Here is a 25,688-nt window from a genome sequence, read left to right on the forward strand (position 1 = left end):
AGTTTTGAAAGAACAAGTCTGCAGTACATGTTCAGGACTGTTTCTGTGAAAGAAAACAGCACACTGCAACCCAAAAAGGTGGAGTGTAATCAATTGTTTGCTGCTTAGGTAACAGGCAGACCTGGATATGAAGAGATTTACACAAGTGGTAGAATGAGAGGAAATGGCCTTAAGTGGCTCCAGGGGAGATTTAGATTGGATATTAGAAAAAAGTTTTCATCAAAGGGTTATTAAGCATTGGAACAGACTGACCAGGGAAGTGGCTTGAGTCACTCTTCCTGGAGATATTTAAGACACATAGATATGGCACTTTGGGACATGTTTTAATGGTGAGCTTGACAGCATTAGTTTAACGGGTGGACTCAAAGATCTTAAAAGTCTTTTCCAACCTCAATAATTCTGTGGCATATGTTGGTATTAGCACCTCATAACCACAGAGTTTCCTGGTGCTGCATGACAGCAAATTAAATGAAGCAGAACACAGAACTAAACCACTTCCCTTTGCTTATGCTAGGCTACTGTCAAGCAGATAAAGCATGTAGACACATCTGTACGTCCTGGTGCCATCACTTGTTGCCATTGGCTGGGCAGGATTTGTGCCAAACTCATCCTTATGTCCTTTCCATAGTCATTTGAGTTGATCAGCAGACATAACTGTCCCTTATTGCATGTAGCTGGACTTGGCATGGCTGTGCTCTATCCATGGCATGGATATTCTCTAAAGCAAGTAATCCTCACAAGAATTATAAGAGTGATGGTTATGTTGCAAAACGTTAACAGCTGTTGATGCTGTTATGCATCTAGTACATGGATAGGGTAAATTATAGAAGTGACCACACTTTGCAATGAAATTCAGAATGTTTAATCAGGTACCAAAATATTATATCAGCTATGCCTCTGTCTTTTAACAGACTGCTTATTTTGGCCAAGTGTTCTTTTGAATGTTCCTTCCATGGGAGGAAAGCTTTGGAAGATAGTGAAAACATTCTAATTGTCTCTTCCTTTTTGCATATTAACTCAGTAACAAAAAAAAAAAAACCCCACAACCAAAAAACTAACAAAACCTTATATATGTAGTGACTTAATTCAGTTTTTCAAAGATGGGATTTACACTTGTTCCTGGGAATTTCTGTGACAACTTCAGCTTCATTTGTAAATGCAGATATTTGACTTTACACTTAAGTTGGTGCGTAGTTAATAATGTTGGATTTTGGTAGACAAAGACATCTGCAGGGAGAGGATGGAGGAAAAAGCACAGTGCTTAAATAACATGTTGATACTGATGACTGGAACTATAGTGCAAAAGCAGCTGACTGTTAACAAGTAGGAAATAAAACCAAACCAGTGTCCAACTCTATTTTTTTAATCTCTACACATATCTCATTAAGTATGTTAACTCATATGTTTTGTGAGGATAATATAATTGCTCAATTAGAAGTTTTGGTAATAAAATCAATAAATTAACTTTTAGTTTATGTTGCTACTTATAATGTCATAAGATTGGCTATCCATTATGAAGTATTTATATTTGTAAATATTCAAATCAGTTTTATTCAAATGTCTTTCTGTGACGTTCTCTAGAGGTTTGGGGTTTTCTTTGGTTACCTCTGTTGTTTTTGCACAAGTAAATAGACATAATAACTATTTATGGTGAAAAGGATTATATCTTTAGCTTGTCAATGCACCATAAGTTTTGAGAACTTACATGCCACTTTATGCAGACTGTTTCCCTTGTTACTTTAGTTCCCTGTAATGCTGTTCGTGTTTTCATTTCATGGATATACCTGTTTCCTTGTATACCTGAATACTAGTGAGAATAACTTTACGAGTACTTTAAGACATTCATCTTTGCTGGATGTCTTTTTGACAGAACTAGAAGTAGTGAAATTTTTAAAATATGGGCTCTAAAGCCTAGCTAACAAGATCTAGTCATGATTACTGCTGTATGAAGTGGTTTTTTAGCAAAAATGAATGTAATCCTTGGATAGATCTTTGCTTCAGAGATGTTGGTAGGAGCAATGGCATGTGAATTCCTGAATGAAAGATCAGAGGAGTGGGTAGACAGATTTATCAATTCATAAAATCTTAAGAGTTGGAGAAACCATAGCCATCTTCTTTCCTCTGTATTTATATTTCACTTTCTTTACTACATTATTGTATATTACATGCATTCTTTTATTTTAGCATAAATGAGGCAGCAAATACCTGCTACAGAAACAATGGTAGCCAATAAACTGTCTTGAAAGATGGAATAAAAGTTTGAATTTTTCATACATTGTGTTCTTCCATTTTGACACTTTTCTGGTCTTTAAAATATGAAAATGGAAGAAACCAGACTGCTGGTGGAAGTTGGCGTTTTGATGTAAAATTATTTTTAATCAAAGGAGAAGGTGGAAGAAAAGTCAAGATAATATTGTGATTAACTGTCTTTTTTTTCCCAAACATCCTTGCCCAAAACTTACTGAGAGTCTGACTTTTTTTTTTTTCCCTTTGGTATCCATCATGAATCAAACAGTTGCAATAGACTGGCACAATACTCCTTGTATCTGTCAGAAATAACCTAATGGAGAGAGATTCAAGGAAGCACACTGCTTTCCTACTTGGATAAGCTGAGCTCCAGTATTCAAGGAAAAGTAATAGTTGCCTTCAACTACTTTATTACAATTCTGTTCTTATTTTCCATCTTTAGAATATGATGGAATTATGAACTTCTCCCTGTTTAAGGTGGTCACTTTTTTTATTTTTCCCTGGACTTACAGATGAAGAACACTAAAGCACAGCAAAATTAAGTTAGCCGTATTCCTTCCATGAGTCAGTGACACAAGTAGGAAATAGAATTCACTCTTATTTTCAGTCCCAGTAATATTTCATCCCAAGAATAGTCCCATATACTTTCTTCCTCGCCTTCATATAGCTTTTAATAATAATTTTTACACAGGTCCAGAGTTGAGCTGTTTGCCAAATATGATGGTAGACAGGTTTTTTTCCTCTGTAGACAAAGTGACAGGAACTTTTGGTTTCCTTTGCTTCCTCTGAAGTATTAAGGAGAGCTACATTGTTAAGACTGACTGACTATTCTACACCTGTAGGTTTGTAAAAGTATGTTCTGAGTTTTTTTTAAATTTGATTTGGTTTTTTTTTTTTTCTTCCTATGTTTACTGTCTGTGAAAGGGGAAGTTCTGGAAGGGGGATAAATGAGTCAGGTTTTATAATGGATTATCAAGAGTCAACTGCTACTATTTTTAGTAATGTTCCTGTGCCTTTGGGACATGTTCAGAAATTCACGTTTCTTCTTCAGAAATATTTTTCCTATTATTTTTCCTATAATTTATCCTGAACTTAGTGTGTTTCTGTGTGTGTTACTTATCAGTAGTTAGTGGCAAAAATATAATCTTTCACGGAACGTTATGGGCAGCTATGATTTTCCTCATGGCGGCAAAATACAAATGAGAAATTATTTGGAAAGTGCATTTTTTCACAGAATGAAAGCCTGGACAGAGCTCAGAACGTGGATCTTTACTTCCCTCTTCTGTAGTACCTGAATCATAAGGTTCTGTGCTATCCCTTTGAATTAGTAATGTGTATTTTGTAGGATCCTTGTGTTCTTGCTGCAACTTGATTATATGGATCAGAAATCTGTTTTGAATGTAACTAATCATGTGAAATGAGCTCTGTACATATGCTTTGGATTTTGGAGCTTTAATACTTGGGAGAATGGGTTTTTAAAAGTTAAAAAATGAACAATTCACGTTATTAAGATGTTTCAAGCTTCCCTTTGTCTTGGTTTGTAAGCAGTTATGATTTGCAATTTTGCCAGGTAATAGAGCTCTCTTTGTATAATTATTCTAACTAAGATTTGGAGAGGAATTATTTGTTATTTAGTTTTAGTTTGGTATACTTTTGTCAGATCTAAGTGGAAAATATGCTTACCTGTCAAGGGGATTTTTTTCAAGGTGTAAAGACAGTGTTTTTTCTGTGCCATGGGATTGAGTTTTATATTATGATCTTGGAAAGTTGACGTATTGTTTATTAGAACAGGTGGTTGTTTCACAAAGTATATCTATGTGGGTGCAGAAAGTTTAAACACTTACTATAGATGCAATGAAAGAAGGAAACTAAGCAGTAACCCTAATTTTCGGAATGGCCTAACTGCAAAGAACTGATTTATTTTCTACAATTTTTTTTTCTTCTATATGTGTAGTTGCAAAATAAAAATAATTATTTTTTTGTGGGAGATAATATACAAGCATGAAGGTAGAGATGATACACAGTATGTAAGCAGGTTTTATGCATTTTCAAGTTTATTGCATGAGATGTGTATATTGCTGAAATGACTTTGTCTTGGCTACCATCTGTGAAATACAGTAATTTTTAAGGATTAGGGCACAGACATATTCTTTGTTTTGTATATTTATTTATATGCTGATGCTGCCAAATGTGTGTATTTGGAGCTCTCTCAGTATTTTACTCCATTGGTCCACATATGCAAGACACAGGTGTTCCATCTGCCTCATCCATCATGCCAGTGGCAGAAATGAAGTAACACTGCCTGATTTCCTGTCCAGTTCTGTTTACTAGACCATGTTGACTTCCAAAAAGTAAAATTAGCTTTCATATGGTTGCTATGGAGTTGACACAGTCAAAACTTCTCTTTGTTACCGCATGCTGGTTGTACTTCCCTTTCCTGTTTCGTACATCAAGGAGGATAGGACTGCTTTAAAAGACTACCTTCTTCTAGCTGCCACTTGCTCTGGTTGTGTCTGGAATGTTGTACTATTTCCATTATTAAGCCCTGTTTTCCAGTCATGTATGATTGGATATTTGAAAAGTCCTTCAGTTATAAAGCCTTTACAGTATTATCTAGCTTAACCCCCATGCCTTGAGTTTAAGTGAAAATTGATTCAGAATATAGTCATTTGCTGAAAAGTGAACAAACTCACAATTCATGTTTTCAAGCTTTCTGCATTTTGGAGGACTTAGTGATGAGATATAACTCTTAAGACAGTTTAATTTTGAAATCAAGAATACACGTCTTCCGATTAATCAAAATATGCTTACTGATTCAATAGACCTTTATGAGGTGATACTAAATAAAAATTCAGTTTTTAATTTTTATATTGTAGATATGCTTGGGTTGGTTCAAATAATATTGGTTCATCAGTAGGTCTGTCATGCACAAGCAGGTCTGGCAATAAATAATAAAGTATGATTGAAAAACTGGTACTTCAGAAATCAAATTCTACAAGGGGTCTGAACTATATGGCATCAGTTTGAGATGGTAAGATAAAGTTAGGAAAAGCTAAATGTGAATTGTAGGATAAATACAAAGTTACAGGTTTTGAATGTCTTCTAAATAATATGGAAGAAACCTATGTATTACATAAGATACATTTGATACAACATCATTCAGTGTTAAAATACTTATCTCACCACAATAACTGACACATTGTGGAGAGCGATCATCTCAGTTCAGTTTGTTATCAAGAGGTAAAGTAGTTTGATTTTTATTTCTGAGAGAGGTTTTTCTCATCAGCATGAAATGCATTCTCTCTGCAGAAATAAAGATGTTTGTTCTGTGTACCAGGCATAACACAGCTGAGGAAAGAAGTCCCACCTCTGACCTGATCCAGGTTGCCAATGAAAGTATATTATAAACACTGAAGGCTGGCTGCTGAGGCACTAAAAGCATTATTTCTCTGTAATTTGGTTATATATTTTTGAGGTGTAGCTCCTATATGATCCCTCGAGATATCTGTCTCATGATAGAATCTAGGTGAGTCAAATGATCTCTCCAGAGCATGTAGCTGCTCAGCTCTTCAGTGCTGCTGGACTGCCAATACATTTGTCCTTCTGCCACTGCTACAGACTTCATTGGGAATAGGAGAAGACAAGCCGGAGTCAGAGATGCAGTCTGAATTGGTAAAGATTGGTTTATTTGTGGTCTTGTGGCATGAATGAGACCTAAAATAAGTGGCTTAGATCAACTAGTTCTTTCATTAACTTTATTCAACAAAATGCCAAAACTGATGGATTTAGTTGTTATTTTTTAAATAACAGGACTGACATTGCTCCATCTTAATATGGGGAGAGAAGAAGGAGTCACCCTAACTTAGAAAATGGCGCTACACAAGTGGATAAAGGGGAGCATGCGCTTCTTGAGATGCCTTGTGAAAGCTCTCCACAACACAGTGAAAGTACATTTGCTAAAATGAATTGATATTGTCAGAAGAGTGAAATGCATAGGCAGGGAGAATTGCTGACCCACCCTGATGGTATCATCTCTGCACATTGTCTAATTCTTGAAAACCATTTCTGAAATTACTGAGCTTTGTTTGTATCTCTGTCTTGGTAAGTTTCTGAGACCTGGTATCACATAAGTGTAGCTAAGCAAAAACGGTGCAATATTTGCTTTACAAGTCTTAAGAAAATATATAAGTTGAAAGTTAAAGTGTGATTTATGATGATTATTTGATACAAAAATCATTACAATTAAGGAGGAAACACAGGTATGTATACGTAAATGATCAAGAATTTTCCATTCTCTGCTCTGCATACATGCTGTGAAGTATTTTCAGGCACAGATAAGGCTCTAATTGGTTTCAAGTTTCAGCTTTGCAGTCTGATATAAAGAAAGTGTCTTAATTTGATATTGAAACCTTTTTCTCATTTATAGTAATAGAAAACCAAAAGTAAATTTACCTTTTGTCTTCGTTTTAACCAACATGTATAATGAAACAAAAGTGTATTAATGTACATAGTGATTGGCCCTGTTCAAAGAGAGAAGGAATGGGCTTTGTGGTACAGCCATTTGCATGCCTGTCTATACTGTGCTTTTGCTGTCCATTTCCTACCAGTTATATTCTGGTCTCATACTGTGTAGACATACCTAAGAGACAATGCATGTGCACGGATACCTGCATACAGAGACACACACTCCTCCCTCTGGGCAAGGAAGTGCCCCAGATGGCACCTATAAATGATTTCATCCCTTAGTTCATGGCAGGCAGGATTCAAGTCTCCAACAAGCTCATGAGGTAAATTTGTACCTGAAAAGAACCCCTGCAGCACAGTACATTGCTAATGTAGACATATCTGGTCTACCAGGGAAGGGAGTGCTGTTCAGACTTGCACCAAATTCTGTTTCCATGTGTCCTGAGTACAGAAAGCTTCTTGCTTAATCACGGGTCTTGAGCAGGCTGGGGAAGTCACATAAAAATAGCTGTTGCTTACTCTCTTCATCAGGCTTGAGTTCTGAAGAGCAAAACAACAAAGAACACGTGTGTGTAATTAAACTACAAAGGAAATAGAGGGATAGCAAGGAACAAATCTAGAGAATAAGGAACAGTTGGGCATCATAATTATAGACATCTGATTATACTGGAAGAATTAAGGGATTCTAAAAGAATTAGCCCTATAGCTATTCTGAATCTTGAGAGGAAGGAGAGTGTATTCATCAGGGGAGTGTTTTTTTCTAAATTACTTAGGTTTTCAATATAACTGTCTTTATCATAGTTTTCCTGGTAGCAAAAACTATAGTAAAATCTACAACACAGCTTTTGTAGAAATCTCTATTGAGTTGTTCACAAATTTAGTTGAAATCATTACTGCTCAGTGTAAGCTGAGTATTCTTTTTGGATGACCCCAGGAAACCTGTTTCTATTGACATTTTGAGAGTTCTGAAAGCTATTCGGTATGCATGTGAAAAATCTCTTCTAATCTTTTTATGTGTCTAGAGACTTATTTGTAAGTTTGAACTTACAACTGCCTACAGACAGTATTTTAAGTAAGTTACATGATTGACAAGCATTTTGTATCTTGTTTTGTGAAATTGTTTGAGACACTATGAAGTAGCACCTGAGATTGAGAAAAGTAGCAGGAATACTTTTGAGTCATTAAAACACATAACAATACAAATTCTTCACCAGTAACTTGGGAGGTCCCAGTGGACTAAAGGACTCCACACAATGCTACAGACTTGGGAATGTGTGTCTGGAAAGCTGCCAGGTGGAAAAAGACCTGGGATTGTTAATTGGCAGCCTACTGAATATGAGCCAGCAGTTTGCCCAGGTGGCCAAGAGCAGTAGCATCCTGGCTTGTATCAGAAATAGCGTGGCCAGCAAGACCAAGGAAGTGATTGTCCTTCTGTACTCAGTGCCGGTGAGGTTGCATTTCTAATACTGTGTTCCAGTTTTGGGCTCCTCACTGCAAAAAAGATATTGAGGTGCTGGAGTGTGTCCAAAGATGGGCAAAGAAGCTGGTGAAGGGTCTGGAAAACAAGTCTGATGGGGAGTGGCAGAGGAAACTGCAGTTATTTAGCCTAGAGAAGAGGAGCTTGAGAGGAGACATGATCACTCTTTAGAACCACCTCAGAGGGATTGTAGTGAGGTGGGGGTTGATGTCTTCTCTTCACTAATGAATAACAGGACAAGAGGAAATGGACTCAAATTGAGCCAGGGGAGGTTTAGATGGGAGATTAGGAAGAACTTTTTCACCAAAAGGGTTATAAAGCTTTGTACCTAGCTGCCCAAGGAGATGGTGGAGTCACTATCCCTGGAGGTATTTAAAAGATGCATAGATGAGGTGCTGAGGGGCATGGTTTAGTTTAGTGATGAGCTTGACAGTATGATGTTAGTGGTTGGACTTGGTGGTCTTAAAAGTCTTTTCCAATTGCAATTATTTTATGATCTCCTGATTGATCTCTATATCAAATATCAGATAGAATCACCTAAGGAATTTCCAGAAGGAAACTCATAAATATTCCTTCACTATTCTCTCTCTTCTGCTCACCATTTCCTACAGTTTTTTTTTTTAATATAAAAAGGTTTATTTGCATTTAAGAACACTATGTTCATTCTACCGTACTAAATGGGATTTCTGTGCCAAAACCGAAATTTTGATTAATTATTACAAGTCTGGAAAGTTTATGAAAGTAAGCTGATAGCAAATGTGTCTGACGTGCCACTGAAAAAGCAAGTTTTAGCTAAAGAGAAAGCATTTTAAAAGATAGTAGGAAGTAACATAGTAAGGGAAAGCTGGAAAGAATAAGAAGAATTGTCATAGGAAAAAAAAGAATAAACCTCGTCCTGTGCTCTGTTTGCATGTCTAGAAACCTGGACTGAAATGTTTGATTTAATGTAGAGGACTATATTTTGAGGTCTTTGGTGTAGTGCTGGGGGTTGGATGATTTGTTGTTGTTGGGTTTTTAAAATGTATTATTATAGATTCCTGCTTCTGCACTGATTAAATGAAAGATAAACACACAAACTTAATCCTTATGAGGATCAGAAATGTATCTGAAATATGTAATTGAGAACACAAATCTGTTCTGTTGCTGAACAAATTATTTTATATTCATGGATACTTAAGAGAAATGATTCCTCAGAAGAGCATGGAAACAAAAACTACCGATTTGTATTTCTGTGTGTTTTCAGTTGAAATTTTGGTGTTTTGCTCGTGTTACACAATTATTACACAAATATCCAGGATATATGAGATACTGAAAGGCTGATGAATTTTATTAAACATTCAGGATTTTATGTGATTTTTGTTTTCTTCCAATTATATCTGCAGGAGAAACCTGACAAAGCTGTCCCTTATCTTCAGCCACATGCTAGCAGAAATCAAAGCTATTTTTCCAAATGGCCAATTCCAAGGTGATAACTTTCGTATTACCAAAGCTGATGCTGCAGATTTTTGGAGGAAGTTCTTTGGAGATAAGTAAGTACTAATATTTTGCAAAAATCTTAATTATTTATAATTATAAGCATGAAAGAGAATTATATTTTCAAATATCTAAATAATGCTTCTAGGTATGTGAGTGTGCATTTTAGAGGTAACTCTTTGCCCAAGTCTTTAAATAGTTTGAAATTGCTACGTTAATTATTATCAATTTGTGTGTGTTGTAATTTGCTGAAAAGTTAAATAACAATATATGGGCAGTTCTTTCAAGGACACTTACATTCAATCATAAATCAGACTATATTGCATGAAGTTTATTGATTTAATTCTAGGGTGAAGATAGTACATTGTTTTCATAATGTACATGGCAAATCATGTCCTTTCATACTTTATATTCTGAAAGTGATAAGTCTAAAGTCTAAATTAGGAACTTCATACTGGTCTCGTGGACAGTGTACTTCCTTTTCCCATCTTTAACATCCCAGCTCCTAGAATATTTAGTGGTTTTTAAGTAATAGAAATAATGGGTTTATCCTGTAATATCAAAACATTTTTTTTCTGCATCTGTACTGCCTATAATGTAGTCACAGGGGACTTCTGTTCAAGTTCTGTAACAGAAAGAGATAGACTAATTAGAGATATATTGGAAGGTTTAATCAAAAGCAGGTTTTAGAGAAACGTATTGTTCAAGAACGGGTCATAAAACAAAATGCTAAGTATGAGTTGTACATATATGATTAAATCCTTATAATAAATCCAATACTGAAAACGTAAGATTAGTCAGGTGTGGGATTTTTTTCTTTGATTCTGGCAAAAAAAATATATTGTTTATGAAATAAATACAGGTTAATTTCTCATATGGAATGTTTATTAGTGTAAGAGTGACAAAAGAGGGGGAGGGGGCAAGAGATTTGTGTATTTCATAATAACAGTCATTATGGTTAACAAAGCTGATATCTTCCACAGTGTAGGCTATAGCAAATCACAGAACAATTCCTGCAACAATCCGTTTTGTTTTCTGAGCAAGAGCAGCTCTTTAGAGAAGTCTTTCAGTCTTTAATTAGATTACCAGTGTGGTAGGTTGGTACTGTTGCAAATTAACTTGATTCAGTGTGAACTGACAACAATTTCACTTCCCTTTTTTTTTTACTAGTCTGAACACAACTACTGCTAGCTTCCAGCTTTCTCATTTTGTTATAGTGTTATCTGGTAGCAAATTTCTTTCCCATGTAGGTAATGTTAATGTGATCACGTTGTTGGATCAATCTGCTTTTTATTAGAGGAATCTGACTGTGTTTTGTGGTACCCATTTTAATGTGAAGATTATCTTCAAGATATCTACTCAGTCAAAGAAAGAGCAGGAGTTTTGAAAAAGTAACTAATGGTCACCTTTGTTTAGTGTTTCTATTTTCCTCTCTTTTTCTCCTTTACTTAGCAACTTGCAGAATTTTAACCTCTTTGTGGTCCTTCTCATCTCCTTTTGGGCTCTGTCCTTGAATGACCTTTACCAGCTGTTTTGATTAGAAATTGTGTTTCTATCATTGGGATTTACAGATCTTGTCTTCTGCAAGCTGCTATTGCTTTCTGTCATTTCACCTTAACCAGTTTCATCAGCTTCCCTATTCAGTATCATGTTCCTCTCTGTATTTCTCTACCAACTTGATCTTTCTGTGTGAGAAAGTTTCTGTCGCTTCAATTCAGGTTTTCTTCCAATGTTACTGCCAGTTTCCTTTAGGATATGACACAGTACTTGAGGTACTTAGGTGTCAGACAGTAGGATATTGTAACATTAGTAAGACTTTATCAGAACAAGTTCGGTAAGAAGGATGTTTCAACTGCATCTGTCCACCTGAACAATTAATTTCTACCCTTGTCTTTCTCTTGTTCACACTTGACTCTTCTGTTTCCTGACTCATCCCCTGGAGCACTTCTTTCTAATCCTTTCCAAGGCACCAGAGCTCTTGCCATGCCTTTTTTTCATGCTTCTTTTCTTACTTGTTTAAATTTCTTCATAAAATGCAACTTCAAATATGATCTCTTAATACAACTCTCTAACTTCCTCCTCTCTGTAGTTATTTTGGGGTTTTTAGTTCGGTTGGTTTTGTTTTGGGGTGTGGTGTTTTTTTTTTTTTTTTTGTTAAAACATCCATGCATGAAAAATGCCCAGGAATCAAGACAAAACACAGTTAATAGTGTTCCCAGCTCTCTTCCAATACACTGAGACTGTTTTAGTTACTTCCAAGCAGTAAACAGCTGATGTGTTATTGTCAGCCTTGCCATTATCTCAGAGCAGCTGATTTTCTTTAAGTAACTGTAAAACATGTAACAGCATGTCTGTCAAATAAACAAATGAGAAAAATATTTCTTTGGCTTTATATTTAATCTCTCTTCATTAAATAAAATCCCTGCAGCTTTTTAAACATAAATTATTTTCTAATCCGTTTAGAAATAAATGGCAGGTATGCCTATGAGCCACATCTTTTACAAGGGGCCTGTTATGACAAATTAGTTTACAAATATGCTAGTATCACTTCCCTGGAAGCAGAGCCTCCATAAAGATTTTGGGTGTTGCAAACAACTGATAAAATCTGTTTCTAACCTGGCCACCTAAAGATAGGCCCCCAGGACTATTAATTCTGATGCATTGTTTCATCTGTTTGGAAGAAGTGAACTGGAACAATTAGATTAATTTATGATTTTTTTCAGCATAATATTGTCATAAAAATAGTCTTCCTATTTCTAAACCTACTGAATTAGTAATTTTAATGTAATCTAGGTATTAAAATTATATTTTATAATGTTTTTATATATTTATCTAGAAATATAAATCCATAAATATATAATCCATTTTCTGCCTTGTTTTCTTTCTGCCATGTTGTAATTTCTACTTTGAAACATTCTGAATAGCAAAAAAAAGAGCTCACTAGTAATTTATGTCTTTAAGTCAACTCTTAGTCTTTCAGTTCTTGAAAATACAACCTACAGTTTGGTTTACAAAAAGCAATATATTATCATTTGCTGAGGAATACAATCCAAAAGATAATTTTTCTTAAAATCCAGTTTGTAAGGTTGATTTTAAAGAAAACTATATCTGGTTTCTTTCTCTGATCTTTCCTAATGAATGAGGAACTTGTAAATTTGTTGGTTAAATTTGTCTGTCTGAACGGTTTCTGCAAAATTGTGCAGCTGTAACTGAATTTATTCATCCTGTTATTAATATCATAGGATGCAGTCATTCTTTTTGTGTTTAAAGCTAGACAGGTGTACATTCACATGACTTCAAAACTCATTAACAAAATAAATGTCTAGGCTATTTCATTTCTGATGATCACACTTCTAGCTGTTCTTTGAATTTCTGTAGAAAACACAGAAATAAAACTCAGGAAGTAATTTGAATGGCTTCATCACAGCAATGTGCTGAGAGAACGTCACACATTCTTGGCCTTCAGATATCTCCTCAGTTTTTTGCATTTCTTCTACAGCCTCTGCAAAGCCTCTAGATAATATCAGTAATGGGAGAGAATGCTGTGGTGCTTGTGAAAGCAGCAGGTATGTTGAAAAGGGAAATAAATGAGCGCTTGTATAGGCAGAGAGTGCGAAGGGAGTAAAGGGCAGAGCTTTATTGTGACATTTTCCAATATCACATACTTATAGAGGAGAAGGAAAACCTTGGAAGTGATAAGACGTTGGGAAAATAACTGAATGTGAGGTTTAGGGATGGATAGGGAGGATTAAGAAATCAAGGTGGGAGATAAAGGGATTTTAATTATCAGAGCGGAAGGAGAATGTTGACAATAGCAGTATGATGAAGGAAAAAATAAAAGAATCGATTCCTCTGCAAGAGTGAAATAGAATGTGTATCCAAATTTAGGGGATAGGGGAGGAGGTCAACAATGTCAAATAGCTCAGGGTAGTTTTTGTGTATTGACTGTGTCAAGGACACTGCAAGAGAAAAGCTATCAAGGGAGATGAGGGATTAGAGAGAAGCTTGTATTTACTTTGTGAAAACAAAAATCAGGAACAAAGGCTGAATGACTGGATGAGGTTGAGAATTGAACTCTTTGGAATATTCACAGCCTATGAGGAGGCTATTTCTTAAATAAAATAAAGGAGCTGGCTGAAAAAGAACTGAAGAGTAAAATGATGCAGGCCTTCACATCATGGTCAAGGGTCAAGATTATAGGTTAGGATCTCTACCAAGAAAGGGCTTGATAGTGTCAATGGTAGGGATGCTGTGAAATTGAGGAAGTGCCTTTTTTTTTTTTTTTTAAACTTTGTACTGATTACTAAAATACACTTAGTGGAGCAAGTGGCTTTAGTGGAGTGAGTATTCACCCATGGTTTACCATTACATTTGCACTGAAGCAAATGATAGTTAAATGTACTGCTAAACAGTGATGTTAAATGGAACTGTGAAATTGTAAGGCATGTAATCAGCAGTTACATTTGTTTACAGATACTTTAGTAACCCCTAGTGGGTTGTAAATATGCATATAAAACATAATCTGATAGCTTCTTCATTATCCACATCTTATCGCTGTACAGTACTTGATGTTAATTTCCCCCAGTTCCTCACTCATTTTAATACATCTTCTACTGGTTTTTCTGTTCTGTGTAAAAGTGTTCAAAATACCACTAGGAGCGATCCTGAACTGAAAAGGAGAGTGGGTGAGATGACCTAACAGGTCTTTTGAGATTCTGAATTTGAAAGCTACTGTGAAGTCATGCAGGCCTTTGTCACTATTGAAATTTGTGATTTGTGGCGGTCTTCGTGTTGCAGAATGAATCAGCAGCTAAATGTCAATGTTCTTAAATTTTCAATTCTCCATAGTTCTGCCCTTTATTTTAAAGAATTAAAAGCATTTGTTATCGTTGTCAGATAAATTGATCCCCCCCCTTTTAGTTTATGAGAAAGTAGAAAACTCATTACTATTATAATGCTCTGATACTCTTATTCTGAGGCCTGACATATGGGGAGGGCTTTTTTGATTGGAATTTAAGAAAATATATGGATATTAATTTCACTGTACCAGTTAAAAGGGATAGTTCAGATTGATATTAGAAATTTTGAGTAGTTGTGGTTCTGTTGTGGTCAGTGCTTTTTGGTTCAGGATGGAACAGACATAACCTCTGTGACTGGAGTTCAGAGAAGAAGCATTAAAACAGGCAAACCACAGTGCCCAACTGAACTTGAAAACATTTAGCTGTCAGAAAGTGAGACCTCAGATAAGCTAGGTTGATTTCCTTAATTTATTACTTCATTTCCCTATTCTTGCTGCTGATAGCATTCAAGAGACCTACTATTGCCTGAACACTGTAAAATATAGGGACTTGACCCTGGCCCAGAGAGCTTTAAATCTGAGTATGATCTGAAGTGTCAAGGGAAGACAGAGAGGAAAGAGAAAGAGGCAGTTATCTGAGTCTCATTGCCTTCATCACCCTAAAGACAGATGTTTTAGCAATAGGAACATTTAAAGAAAAGGAAGTAAACAGGGAATAGGGTTTCAGAGGACTGTTCCTCCCTCAGATGATCAGTAGCACAGGAAATAGGCTTACTTCAAAATTTGACATAGAGGCAAAAGATACTGTTCCCTAAGTGCTAGTAAGACATAGATCTTGCTAGACCTTTTTCATATAAATGAGAGATAAAGAAATTTGAACAAGAGGATAGATAATGTTATACAGTAGAACTAGTCAGTGAAAAGGACAACAGTCTTCACAGCTATTCAGTGTGGGAAAGAATAAAGTAAAACTTGCATGTACAAGGGATACAGAAAATAAAGTTATAGTAGTTGGTACATAAGATTGTGAGACAAGGGAAGTGATTCTCAATGATTTGGTAAGAGAAGCAGTGTGTTAAGTGTAAAAGGATGTACAAAAGCATGAACGTGCTTTGGATTTGCTGTTAGAGATCAGAGTTGGAAATAGATAAGTATAGTGCTTCAGGGACACTTCAGGAAATGCAGACTTCCTGCGTCCCTTAAGGAACTACTAACTTATCTCTCCAGCAACATCCAGGTACACAACATTGGAAGTGGATATTGTTGGTAGTATATTTTCCCCACTTCCTAAGGTTCATTTTCTCTCTTTTTTTTTTTTTTTTCCTTTTCTCATGTTAGATTCATCTATATTTGTTCTGTGTGACGTCACCATTTAACAATTGTACTGGGCACGATATGGCAGAATTCCTTTTTTCCCTTAGGACTGAACTTCTCGAGCCTTCTGTGTGTCAGTTGTTTGCTCTGCAGTTCAGAAGCAATGAAAACATGTGGCCTCTCACTTAAAACTGAAACAACAGTCTTAAGAAAATGCTCTATTCAGTGATGATAGAACAAAATCCACATTGCTCACTGCAGACTTGCAAAGAATGTGGTTTCTATCTGGGTCAGTATTTGTTTGAATATTTTTGAGTTTGCTCTGGGTACAGTAATGCCCTTTTCATGTTGTGTTTTCTGGCAACATTTGAAAGAGTCTCTTGCAGACAAAAATGTTCACTGTAAGTGTAAGTTACACAGGTACATGTTTACATTCCTAGATGAACACCATCACTGATTTGAACAGAAGCAGTGTAATTAAGCATTCCAAAATAGCTGCATCTCAGTAGTTTCAACTGAAGTTCTAGAGTCTGCACATTCAGAAAATATTTGCTTTCTCTCCAGGTTTATTTTGATACCTTTCGTTTTTAATAATGCAGCAACACTCAGGGAGTTTAAAATGACGCAATGTACACATGATCAGGACAGGAGGGAAGGAAGGACCTACATTCCTCTGCCTAAATGGCTTAAAAATTACATACTGCATACTAATCCTTCTCCTTTACTCATGAAGTTGTGTGGGTGATGTTTAAAACACTGTGTTGGAGATTATAGTGACACTTCCCTTCAGCATTTGTCAATAATAGTAAATGGATACCATTCTATATAAAAAGATACTTTTAATCAGAACATTTTTTAAATTCATTGTTCTTTAAATATTTTTCAGATTTTACTATTGCAGAAGAAATACGGAGTAGTGTCATTTTGAGAGGCTTGGGGGAGAAATAGCTTATTTTAGGGTTTTTGATGGGACTCTTAAATAAACCCCAAGGTAAATGCCAAGATACAGATAGTTTTCTTGATTTGAGAGAGATAAGGTGTGTACGGAAAGACTCTTCAGGAAAACTTGTTCAGAATCATTTGTTTTACTTTGTGTGGTCTTTCCTTAAATTGTACAGGCTTGCTTCTACTGAGGATGACAAAAGGCAATAGAAAGGCACTGTGTAGATGAATCGTCACCTAAAAGTTTGGCAGATGGAGAATAGATTTTCCTTGTAAAAGATCCTCCATAACCTTTTTATACAGTAAGATATATGTTTCAGCTTCCTTCATATTTTTGTTTCCTTCTGAAATCATCTCCCTGAAGATTTTGATGTAATTGAAGGTCATAATAAAGTAACATGTAGCACAATAACAGCATGTACAAGTAATGTGGTCAGCTATTTGTGTATTACTTGTGTCCTGGAGTTTTTTCCACCCAAAAATTGTGTTACAAAAAGAGAAACTGTTCCTGAAGCCCTGAGTCTTTCTGTTCATAAAATGTGTAGTAGGACTCTTGTGGCGTCAAATATTTGAGGAAAATACAGTCACTATGTAGTAGTGTCCTCTCACATAAGATACTCCCCAGAACATTGTCTCAGCTGAAGCCATAGGTGCTGTACTGCAAGGGGGAGTTTATGTAACTACGATTAAATACCTGAAATAACAAGACACTGTGTTTCCTCAACTGACTTTTATAGAGAACTAATGTTACCAGGATGTCAAATCAGATCTTTCTAGTGAGCTATAGCAGAGCTGACTAACTCATCTCCTCCTAGACAAGTGTCCACAGGTCAGCCTAATAGCATGAGGCGGATGCAGAATACCTGCCAATCTCTTGTGTAGGGTATCATTTGGGCATGATGCAACAAATAACACAAGGACAAAGATCACTGAAAATATTTATAGGAGATATCTTCTATGGTTCAGATACTGAATGCTGCCTACTGTGTTTCATTATGAACAGGATCCTATTTTTTTCTTTCTATAAAGATATTTTTCTTAATATGTATTTAAAAAACAATCTAAGCATGCTGTTGCCTAGGACAATCCCAGTCTAACCTTGGTTTGATTTGTTCTGTTACCTTCCCCTTCCCAGTGCCTTTGCTACCTCCACAAACAAGCAAAATAAGTCTTAAGATTTGAATAATGAAAAGGTGCCTTTAAAGGCTGTGTATCCCCTAGCACCCAAGAAAGCAACAGCAGTGAAATGTTAATTTGAGCAAACTCGACAGCTGTCTACAGAAACCACTTTCACATCCTTATCACTGTGGGAAGCATTGTGTATGACCCCCTCCAAGATCTCTGCTGGAGGAGGGTGTTTCTTAGTGTGCTTGAAAGGTCACCAAATTGCAGTGCTGTAGGAGCAGGAAAGGATATTGCAAACTCTTTCACCTTATAAAGGCCGTAACACCATCATTTTGGAGTGAGTGTATGCTCTCTGCAGGGTCTCAAAAGAGCACAGCAATTTGTATATATAAATGGGAGAGAGACACTGAGGGAGAAATGATCCTAGGCTGGTGCTGTTTCAAAATGTTTAGGAATGATGGCTATATAAAAGTAGCTGCTCAGAAATAGGAGTGTCAACAACCAGTTCTCACCTTTATTTAAGAAAGCAAAAAAGAACCGGTCCATAAACGGCAGAAAAAAAATCTGCTGAATTTAGTGAATTTTAAATTGAATAGATAGCAAAAAATCCTCTGTATTGATTGCATCTAATGACCATTGCTTTCATAAAACTACATCAGGTGAGGCATGAAGAAGCAGTTCTTAAGGTGAGGTATGGCTATGATAATTCCTGGTAGATCCTCTGTTGGTTTTTGTTCAACAGTTATTATCTTAACACTTAAAAAAAAAAAACCCTAAGCAACAAAACCAATCTCTCAAACACCCCCAAGAGAAAACCTAACCCCCAGAAAAATTTTCTGACCCCATTTCAGTGTGATCCCAGTGCTGTAACCATTTAGTAGGGCGGTTTACAAAGAGTCAGAAAATATTTCAGAACCACATTTACAGTAACTAAATAAGCAGTAGGCACTTGAACTAAGACAAATTTAACACCACAAAAGTACTGACGTTTTCCAACTTTGTTCTCTGGACTTTGTGCAACATTTCATTCTGTCTTTACCATAATCAAAATTTGATGTGCATTCTTTCTTAAATGGCATCTGATGTGGTATCTCTCTTCAGCTCTTTGTGGTTTCCTGTTTTTCATACACAGATGAAAGTATCTGCTGAGATGTATTAAACTTCACATTTTATCGTTTATGACTTTCTCAATATAAGCCTCCAAGTAGCAAGTAGATGTCCTTGCACTTACAAATGTAGTAAATGTCTGATGTGGTAGAAGTATAAGAGTGTGTCTGAAGTGTTATATTTCAAATTCGTACTTAATTTAGGTTAACTGCATAATATTTGTTATGGAGGAAAACTTAACATAGTTGATCTTCCTTGCATCCCCCTGGCCCCAGTACTTCATTACCAAGTAATATATATTTCTACATAAGAAAATATTTAGGAAAAAATGAAATAATATTTTGATTCTTATAAAAATAAGGTGATGTGAACTAATCAAAATTGCAAGAGATACTGATGAGTTTATTAGACCTGTGTCTAAGAGACTTTTAAGTATTATGGCTTTGTGAAATTTGGATTTGACCCTAATAATAGAAGAAGAATTGCTATTATTAAAAAAACGTCTTTTAGTTTTGAGAGTAATAAAATAGAGCTCTTTCAATTGATCAGTCTCATGTCAAATTCTAAATACAAGCTCTTGGTTGACAAGATAACTAATTTGTATTATTTCCAACTATGCAAATAGAAACTGAATTTGATGGAACATGGTGTTGTATTAGAAAGGATTCATTTCCTTCTATTCTGATTTCTCACGTCTTCTCACATTTGCTACTGTCTTAAAATAGTCCTCATCCTGCAAGGGTGTGTGAAGGAGAACATCTGAGATTATGTGTCTTTAATAGTCACGCAACTGCAATGGGTTATGACAGGCCTTGGACCACTACTAGTGTTATCTGGTTGATTGCTATCATGTTACTTGACCAATGTTTACGAGCTTTAGCTATAAAAAAAGTCATCACAGTAGATAGCAAATTGATGCTTATCATTCTGAGAAGAGAGACAGTGAAGAAAGGAATTTTTTTACCAAGCACAGAGCTAGTCCTTTATCTTTGAGAAGGTGTGAGGTTGGTTGCTACACCTTTTTGGTAAGATATTTCCATTTCTGTTGTGTTCTCTTAGTTGTCCTCCTAAGGAAGCTTGAATACCTACTGATGTAAAATAAATGACACTTCCTTTCACTGTGTTTAAAGGAAGGTAAATTGCTGTCATGTGCTTAGGCCATTTTCAAAAAACCTGAATCTTTATGTTTTCTTTTTGTCTATAGAGAAACCAAATTAATGTTGTTCTTCTTTAAAAGTCCAGTTCTGATATCTAAATAAGGTATAAAATCTTAAATATGTGGTTTTATTAACTTCATTATTTCCATCCCTCTTTCAGAACTATAGTGCCATGGAAAGTGTTCCGGCAGTGCCTTCATGAAGTTCATCAGATAAGCTCTGGTTTGGAAGCAATGGCTCTTAAATCTACTATTGATTTGACCTGCAATGACTACATTTCAATTTTTGAATTTGATATCTTCACTAGATTGTTTCAGGTAAGATTTGAAAATTTTAACTACTTTTATGACTTTTGGAAGCTTAGTTCCCTGAAGGCAAGTACCTGTGAGTCAAGAAAGCAGATTTTTTTTGTAAAAACTGAAATAGCTGAAACACTAGAATTCAGAAGTAAATGAAATGGGTTTTTTAAACCTTCACAGATATTTGGAGCATCAGCACTTATGTCTGGAAAAAAGAGGAAAACATCCAGCAACACATGCTTTGTTTCTGCACATGATTAGTATGATTACACCACCTTTGTGTTGACTGATTACTAATTTTTCGCTGTTCTTAAATGCATTCTAAAAGCTGTACTTTCAGGTGCTTAGATAAGTTTTACTTGTGTTTTCATTGTGATTTTGTACCTATATATACTTATATGAAGTCTTTCTACGAACACATAAAGGAAGTTGCATAGGATGGTGATTTTTTTTTAGTCGAAATGTAAGCTCAACTCTTCTTCATGAACATATTTTTGCCATTAATACTCTGCAGTTTTTTTACAATTAGGGGATATGTTTCGGAATATCATTACCTATGCTATTATTAATAGATAGTATTTATCTGAAATAGGCTTGTATGTATGTTATGTGCCTCTGTTAACCTTGTATCCCTTCTACTTGAAGTATTTTAGTCAACATAGTAGGCTTTGTTGGTTTCACAGAATGGTAGGAGTTGAAAAGGACCTCTAGATATGATCTAGTCCAACCCCCGTGCTCAAGCAGGCCCACCTAGATCAGGTCACTCAGGAATACATCCAGGCTGGTTTTGAAAACCTCGAGAGAAGGAGACTCCACACCCTTCCTGAGCATCCTGTGCCAGGGCTCCCTCACCCTTACAGGAAAGAAGATTTTCCTTATGTTTAACTGGAACTTTTTGTGTTCCAGCTTTTGTCCATTACCCCCAGTCCTATCACTGGACACTACAGAAAAAAGTATTGCCCCATCCTCTTGACTTACATCTTTAAATACTTGTTAGTATTAATGACTTTCTTCTTCAATCTTCTCCAAGGTGAACAGCCCCATTTCCCACAGCCTTTCCTCATAAGAAAGATGCTCCAGTCCCTTGATCATCTTGGTGGCCCTGTGCTGGACCCTCTCTGCAAGTTCCCTGTCCCTCTTGAGCTGAAGAGCCCAGAACTGGACATAGGACTCTAGATGAGGCCTCACTAGATCAGAGGGGAGGAGGAACAGAACCTCCCTTGACCTGCTGGCCACACTCTTCTTGATGCATCCCAGGATGTCATTGGCCTTCTTGTCCACAAGGGTGTATTTCTGACTCATGTTTTAGTTTATCATCAACCAGAACTCCCAGGTTCCTCTCTGCAGAGCTGCTCTCCAGCAGGTCAATCCCCAACCTGTTCTAGTGCATGGGATTGCTCCTCCCCAGATGCAGGAATCTGCACTTGCCCTTAGTTTGCATCCATATTAAATGTATTAATTCTGCCCTGCATTTGCTCCATATTCCATGTTTTGTAATAGTCTCTGTTTATAGTTCTTGATTTTGCTGTTACGTGAAAGGATGTCGTTACAAAGTTGACATTAAGATTTGGCAGGAGACTGTTTATGGTTTTAGTTTACAGAGTTTTGATTTTGATCATATCTTCTCCATTCTGAGTAAAAAATGTATCAAAGTTGAAAATGTTACAGTGTCACTAATCTCTCTGTTTAGTTTCCCCAAGAAACATTGGTCACTTACTAAAACATAAAAAGGTTATTGAGATTTGAACAAAAGATTTGGAGGCTCTCTTCAGTGAAATAATAAAATAACGAATCTAGATCACTGTATTTTATGCTTTAGCAAAAGGACCCTAAGCTTTGCCCTTTATGTGGAGGTTGTCAAGTGTTTCTGTCTGAATGTTTCCACCTTGGGATCAGTTTGTACTGTGTCAAAGTTTCTTACTTTTATTCACTATTTGGCAGATAGGGTGTTCAGGTTACTAATCAAGCCCAGATGTAAAACATAGAGTGTAAATTACAATGATAAGTCAGTGATCTGAGAAGTAACACTTTTTCTGACCCTAAGTGAGGTCCTATAGGTTGTGTTAAACTTCAGGACAGAAGCTTAAAATGAAAGATTTTCCATATTCTATTAGCCTTTTAGTACCTGTTTGCATGTGTTTCTTCGTGAGGCCATTGCTGGTTTGATTCATTGCTGAGCTTCGTGCTAGAAAAAGGGGATCGGCAGTACTGATATATATATTAGGAGAGAATATTGATTAGGAGAAACTTTTAATTTAACGAAGAAGCAGAAAGCAAATTTTTGCCACCAGTTTACCAACTGGTGCAATAACTGCATAACTGTTGAAGTGAACTTGTGCTGAACTTGGTCTGAGAACCTCTCCCAGAGGATATATTTTACTTGTCTAGTTACCAAACAGCTTCTGTAACTATGTGTGCATACACCCACGGAGAGAAAATCCCAGTTGTTTCAGTAATCAAAATACTGTTTTGCCAACTGTGGGTTGTGTTACAGAAAAGCTACATTTATAACAAAGCTTATTCATAGAAGCAAGCATGACAACTTTTTATGGAGATCTTATAAAAGTGAAGTTGCTCCCCCTGCCTCCTCTCTATATGAATTCACAGCTTTAAGTGCTGTCTTCTCTGGCTGGAGATAAAGTTAGAACAGCAGAATATGTAGATGCTTTGAAGAAAAGGAACTTCATTCTATCACTGTTTATACATTCAGTTAAGTTGTCCTTTTATGCAAAACTATTTCCGCAGAAGAGAAAGTGTTCATATCTTTTCACATTTAGCATTTCTGGTTTTGTAGTAATCTCTGTCCACAAGACAAACTGAGTTTTTGCCCTTCCATTTTTCAGTCATCCTGCCACACTGTTTTCTAGGTATAGTAGTAGTGTGATACTCTGTAAAGAGCCCGAACATTGGAGGAAGATAGTGGCTACTGTCAACTTAGAAGGTTGATGGTTGTGATTAACCAAGCAGTTTGCACACTACTTGAATTTATTTTATAATGTACTGTAGCAAGCCTTTATCTTACTATGGTCCAACAAAACATGAAAGTATTGGATCATCCTTTTTGATCTACATTTATGCACTTCATTAACACAGCAGGAGAAAGAATGTTGTGGTTTTGAGAAGGAAGTGTTGGTGTGGTGAAAGGGGAAAAGTGAACTCCCTTTTTTCTCTAGTTAGGGCAACTAAAATTTTTCGTGTGATGAAGCTTCCTGCCATCCATCTTTGGTGAGAGTACAAGTTTGAGTACTTGAGGTTTCTTATGGCCTCTGTGGCGAAACCTTACTGTTCCATATCATGTGCCTGATTTGAGCAAGTATTAATTTAAAAATAAAATGGGCAAATTAATCCATGTTTAAAGAATGGCTAGGGTTTGTCTGGGAAATGTGTTGTAAACTCAAGCAGTCTACTCAAGTGTATCACATTTCTGACCTACTATCCCTTAGAAGTCCTTTTGAAGGGAATTTGCAGGTCACACAAGAACATGAGTGTCTGCTCATGTGTTGCTTAACTTCACCTGCCATGTTCTTTTGACAAATGCATTAAAAAAATATCCAAACTGTTCAGAGGCAGCTTCTTGTCTTTCCATATTCTAGCAGTGAATGCTTGGTATATTTGTATTAATCCACTACTAAAAAATCATCCTCCATTTACAGTAAAGGACTGCTCTGTATTCATTGAAGTGATAGCATATCAGGCATGTTTCACCGAATTTTCTGAAGCATTTGTTATTCAGGTCAGCAAAGACTCTGGTGAGGTGCTGTCAATATTTGTTTTGTTTTGTTTTCTGACTGTAATGGAAGAAATTGAAAAGTAGAGAATAGGGAAAGGAATGACAGCGCAAATTAGTGGCTTTATTAGACTTCATTTGTTAGTGTTACTTATCATTAACTATGAAAGCGCCTCAGGACCTCCTCAAGAATAGGCTTAATTGTGTTTTTATTAAACCTCCGTGGAGCCATAACTCTTCAGGTTCTAACTAAATATTATGTTTAATATTTTATGTAACTACAAATAGATCCCTTAAAGTCAAGGTCTTAAAATCTTTTATGTTCTTGGAATAATTTTTTTGAAGGAATTCTTGTAGCAAAGCAGGGTATATGGGACAGTCTTTTTATTCTATTTAGACCTTAACCAAAAGTGTATATTTTTCAGTTGAAGCTAATTCACTGTAGGTCTCTCTGACAAATTGACTTGAGTTTGAGTAGAAATATGTAACTACCTGTCTGCATCTATTTAATTGTTTGTCTTACATTTTTAGCCATGGGGTTCCATCTTGAGGAACTGGAACTTTTTAGCTGTGACACATCCTGGATATATGGCATTCCTGACATATGATGAAGTGAAAGCAAGATTGCAAAAATACAGCACGAAGCCTGGAAGGTAAGAGGGTTTTTTAAATTAATTACAGCTTTCCAAGAAACTACATGATTATTCTAGATTCATACTTCTATATTCACTGACAAACTCACTGCAATATTGAAGGAATGAGTGAATATAACAGTGAATCAAAGAAGTAGTAGGGTTTTTTTTATACTTGTGATTTTGTTTATATCAAAGTGTATTTTCAGAAATAGTTTCATGATAGTCGGAATTCCAAATTAAAAAGTGATGACTTTTTAGATTTTAATACATAGTTTTATAGCCATGATCTTTTTAATGCCGTAATTCATCTACGGTGCTGTGAAGCAAGCAAATACTGTATGACCACATTAAATTCTAAAGTAGTACAGTTAAATAGAAAAAAAAAGAAAATTACATTGTTCTTTCTGCTGAATTAGGTGCAACAAGCGATGCATTCTTGAAATGCATGTTTGAAAATATAATTTGCCTCTCAAAATTTTCATTGAATTGCTGCTTAATAGTAAAAATCATTTTAATGCTTTCAATGGTAGCACAATTAAATTACAATTGTAGTCAGTACTTATGTGTTCCTGTTACCACCTTTCTTTGCCATTAATGATTGTGTATCACAAACACCTAGAAAAGGAATCTGTCAGACTAAGTATGATGACATGCAGAGTTTTAAAATAATATCTATGTGATGTGCTCTATATACTGAATTATTCTAACTGAACTTTTACCATTTATTCCACTTCCGTTGACCTATTTTTTTTTCATTCATATTGCAGATTTAAAAATTCATTAGTAGATTTAATTCTACATTAGTTAACTTTTCTTTTGCGATTTTTGCTTTCAGTTATAAAGCTTTTTTAGGTAATGTCTAGTTGTCCGACTTTGCTGCAGAATCATGTGTATATGTAGTTAAAAATCCATCATTTTGAAAC

At 35.8% G+C, this 25,688-nt stretch overlaps 1 protein-coding gene across 5 annotated transcripts in view; it reads left to right on the top strand.

The window, feature by feature from the left end:
* CBLB (Cbl proto-oncogene B) overlaps positions 1–25,688 on the top strand; it is a 133,707-nt gene that overhangs the window by 58,225 nt on the left and 49,794 nt on the right. For all 5 annotated transcript variants that reach the window (XM_062003806.1, XM_062003822.1, XM_062003814.1 and 2 more), the window contains exons 4-6: positions 9,571–9,717; positions 20,265–20,421; positions 24,662–24,783. In XM_062003806.1, the coding sequence (XP_061859790.1) occupies positions 9,571–9,717; positions 20,265–20,421; positions 24,662–24,783 (426 nt within the window). The remainder of the gene's footprint in view (positions 1–9,570; positions 9,718–20,264; positions 20,422–24,661; positions 24,784–25,688) is intronic.

The sequence above is a fragment of the Colius striatus genome, chromosome 1, assembly GCF_028858725.1.
Source record: "Colius striatus isolate bColStr4 chromosome 1, bColStr4.1.hap1, whole genome shotgun sequence".
Taxonomy (NCBI): Eukaryota; Metazoa; Chordata; class Aves; order Coliiformes; family Coliidae; genus Colius; species Colius striatus.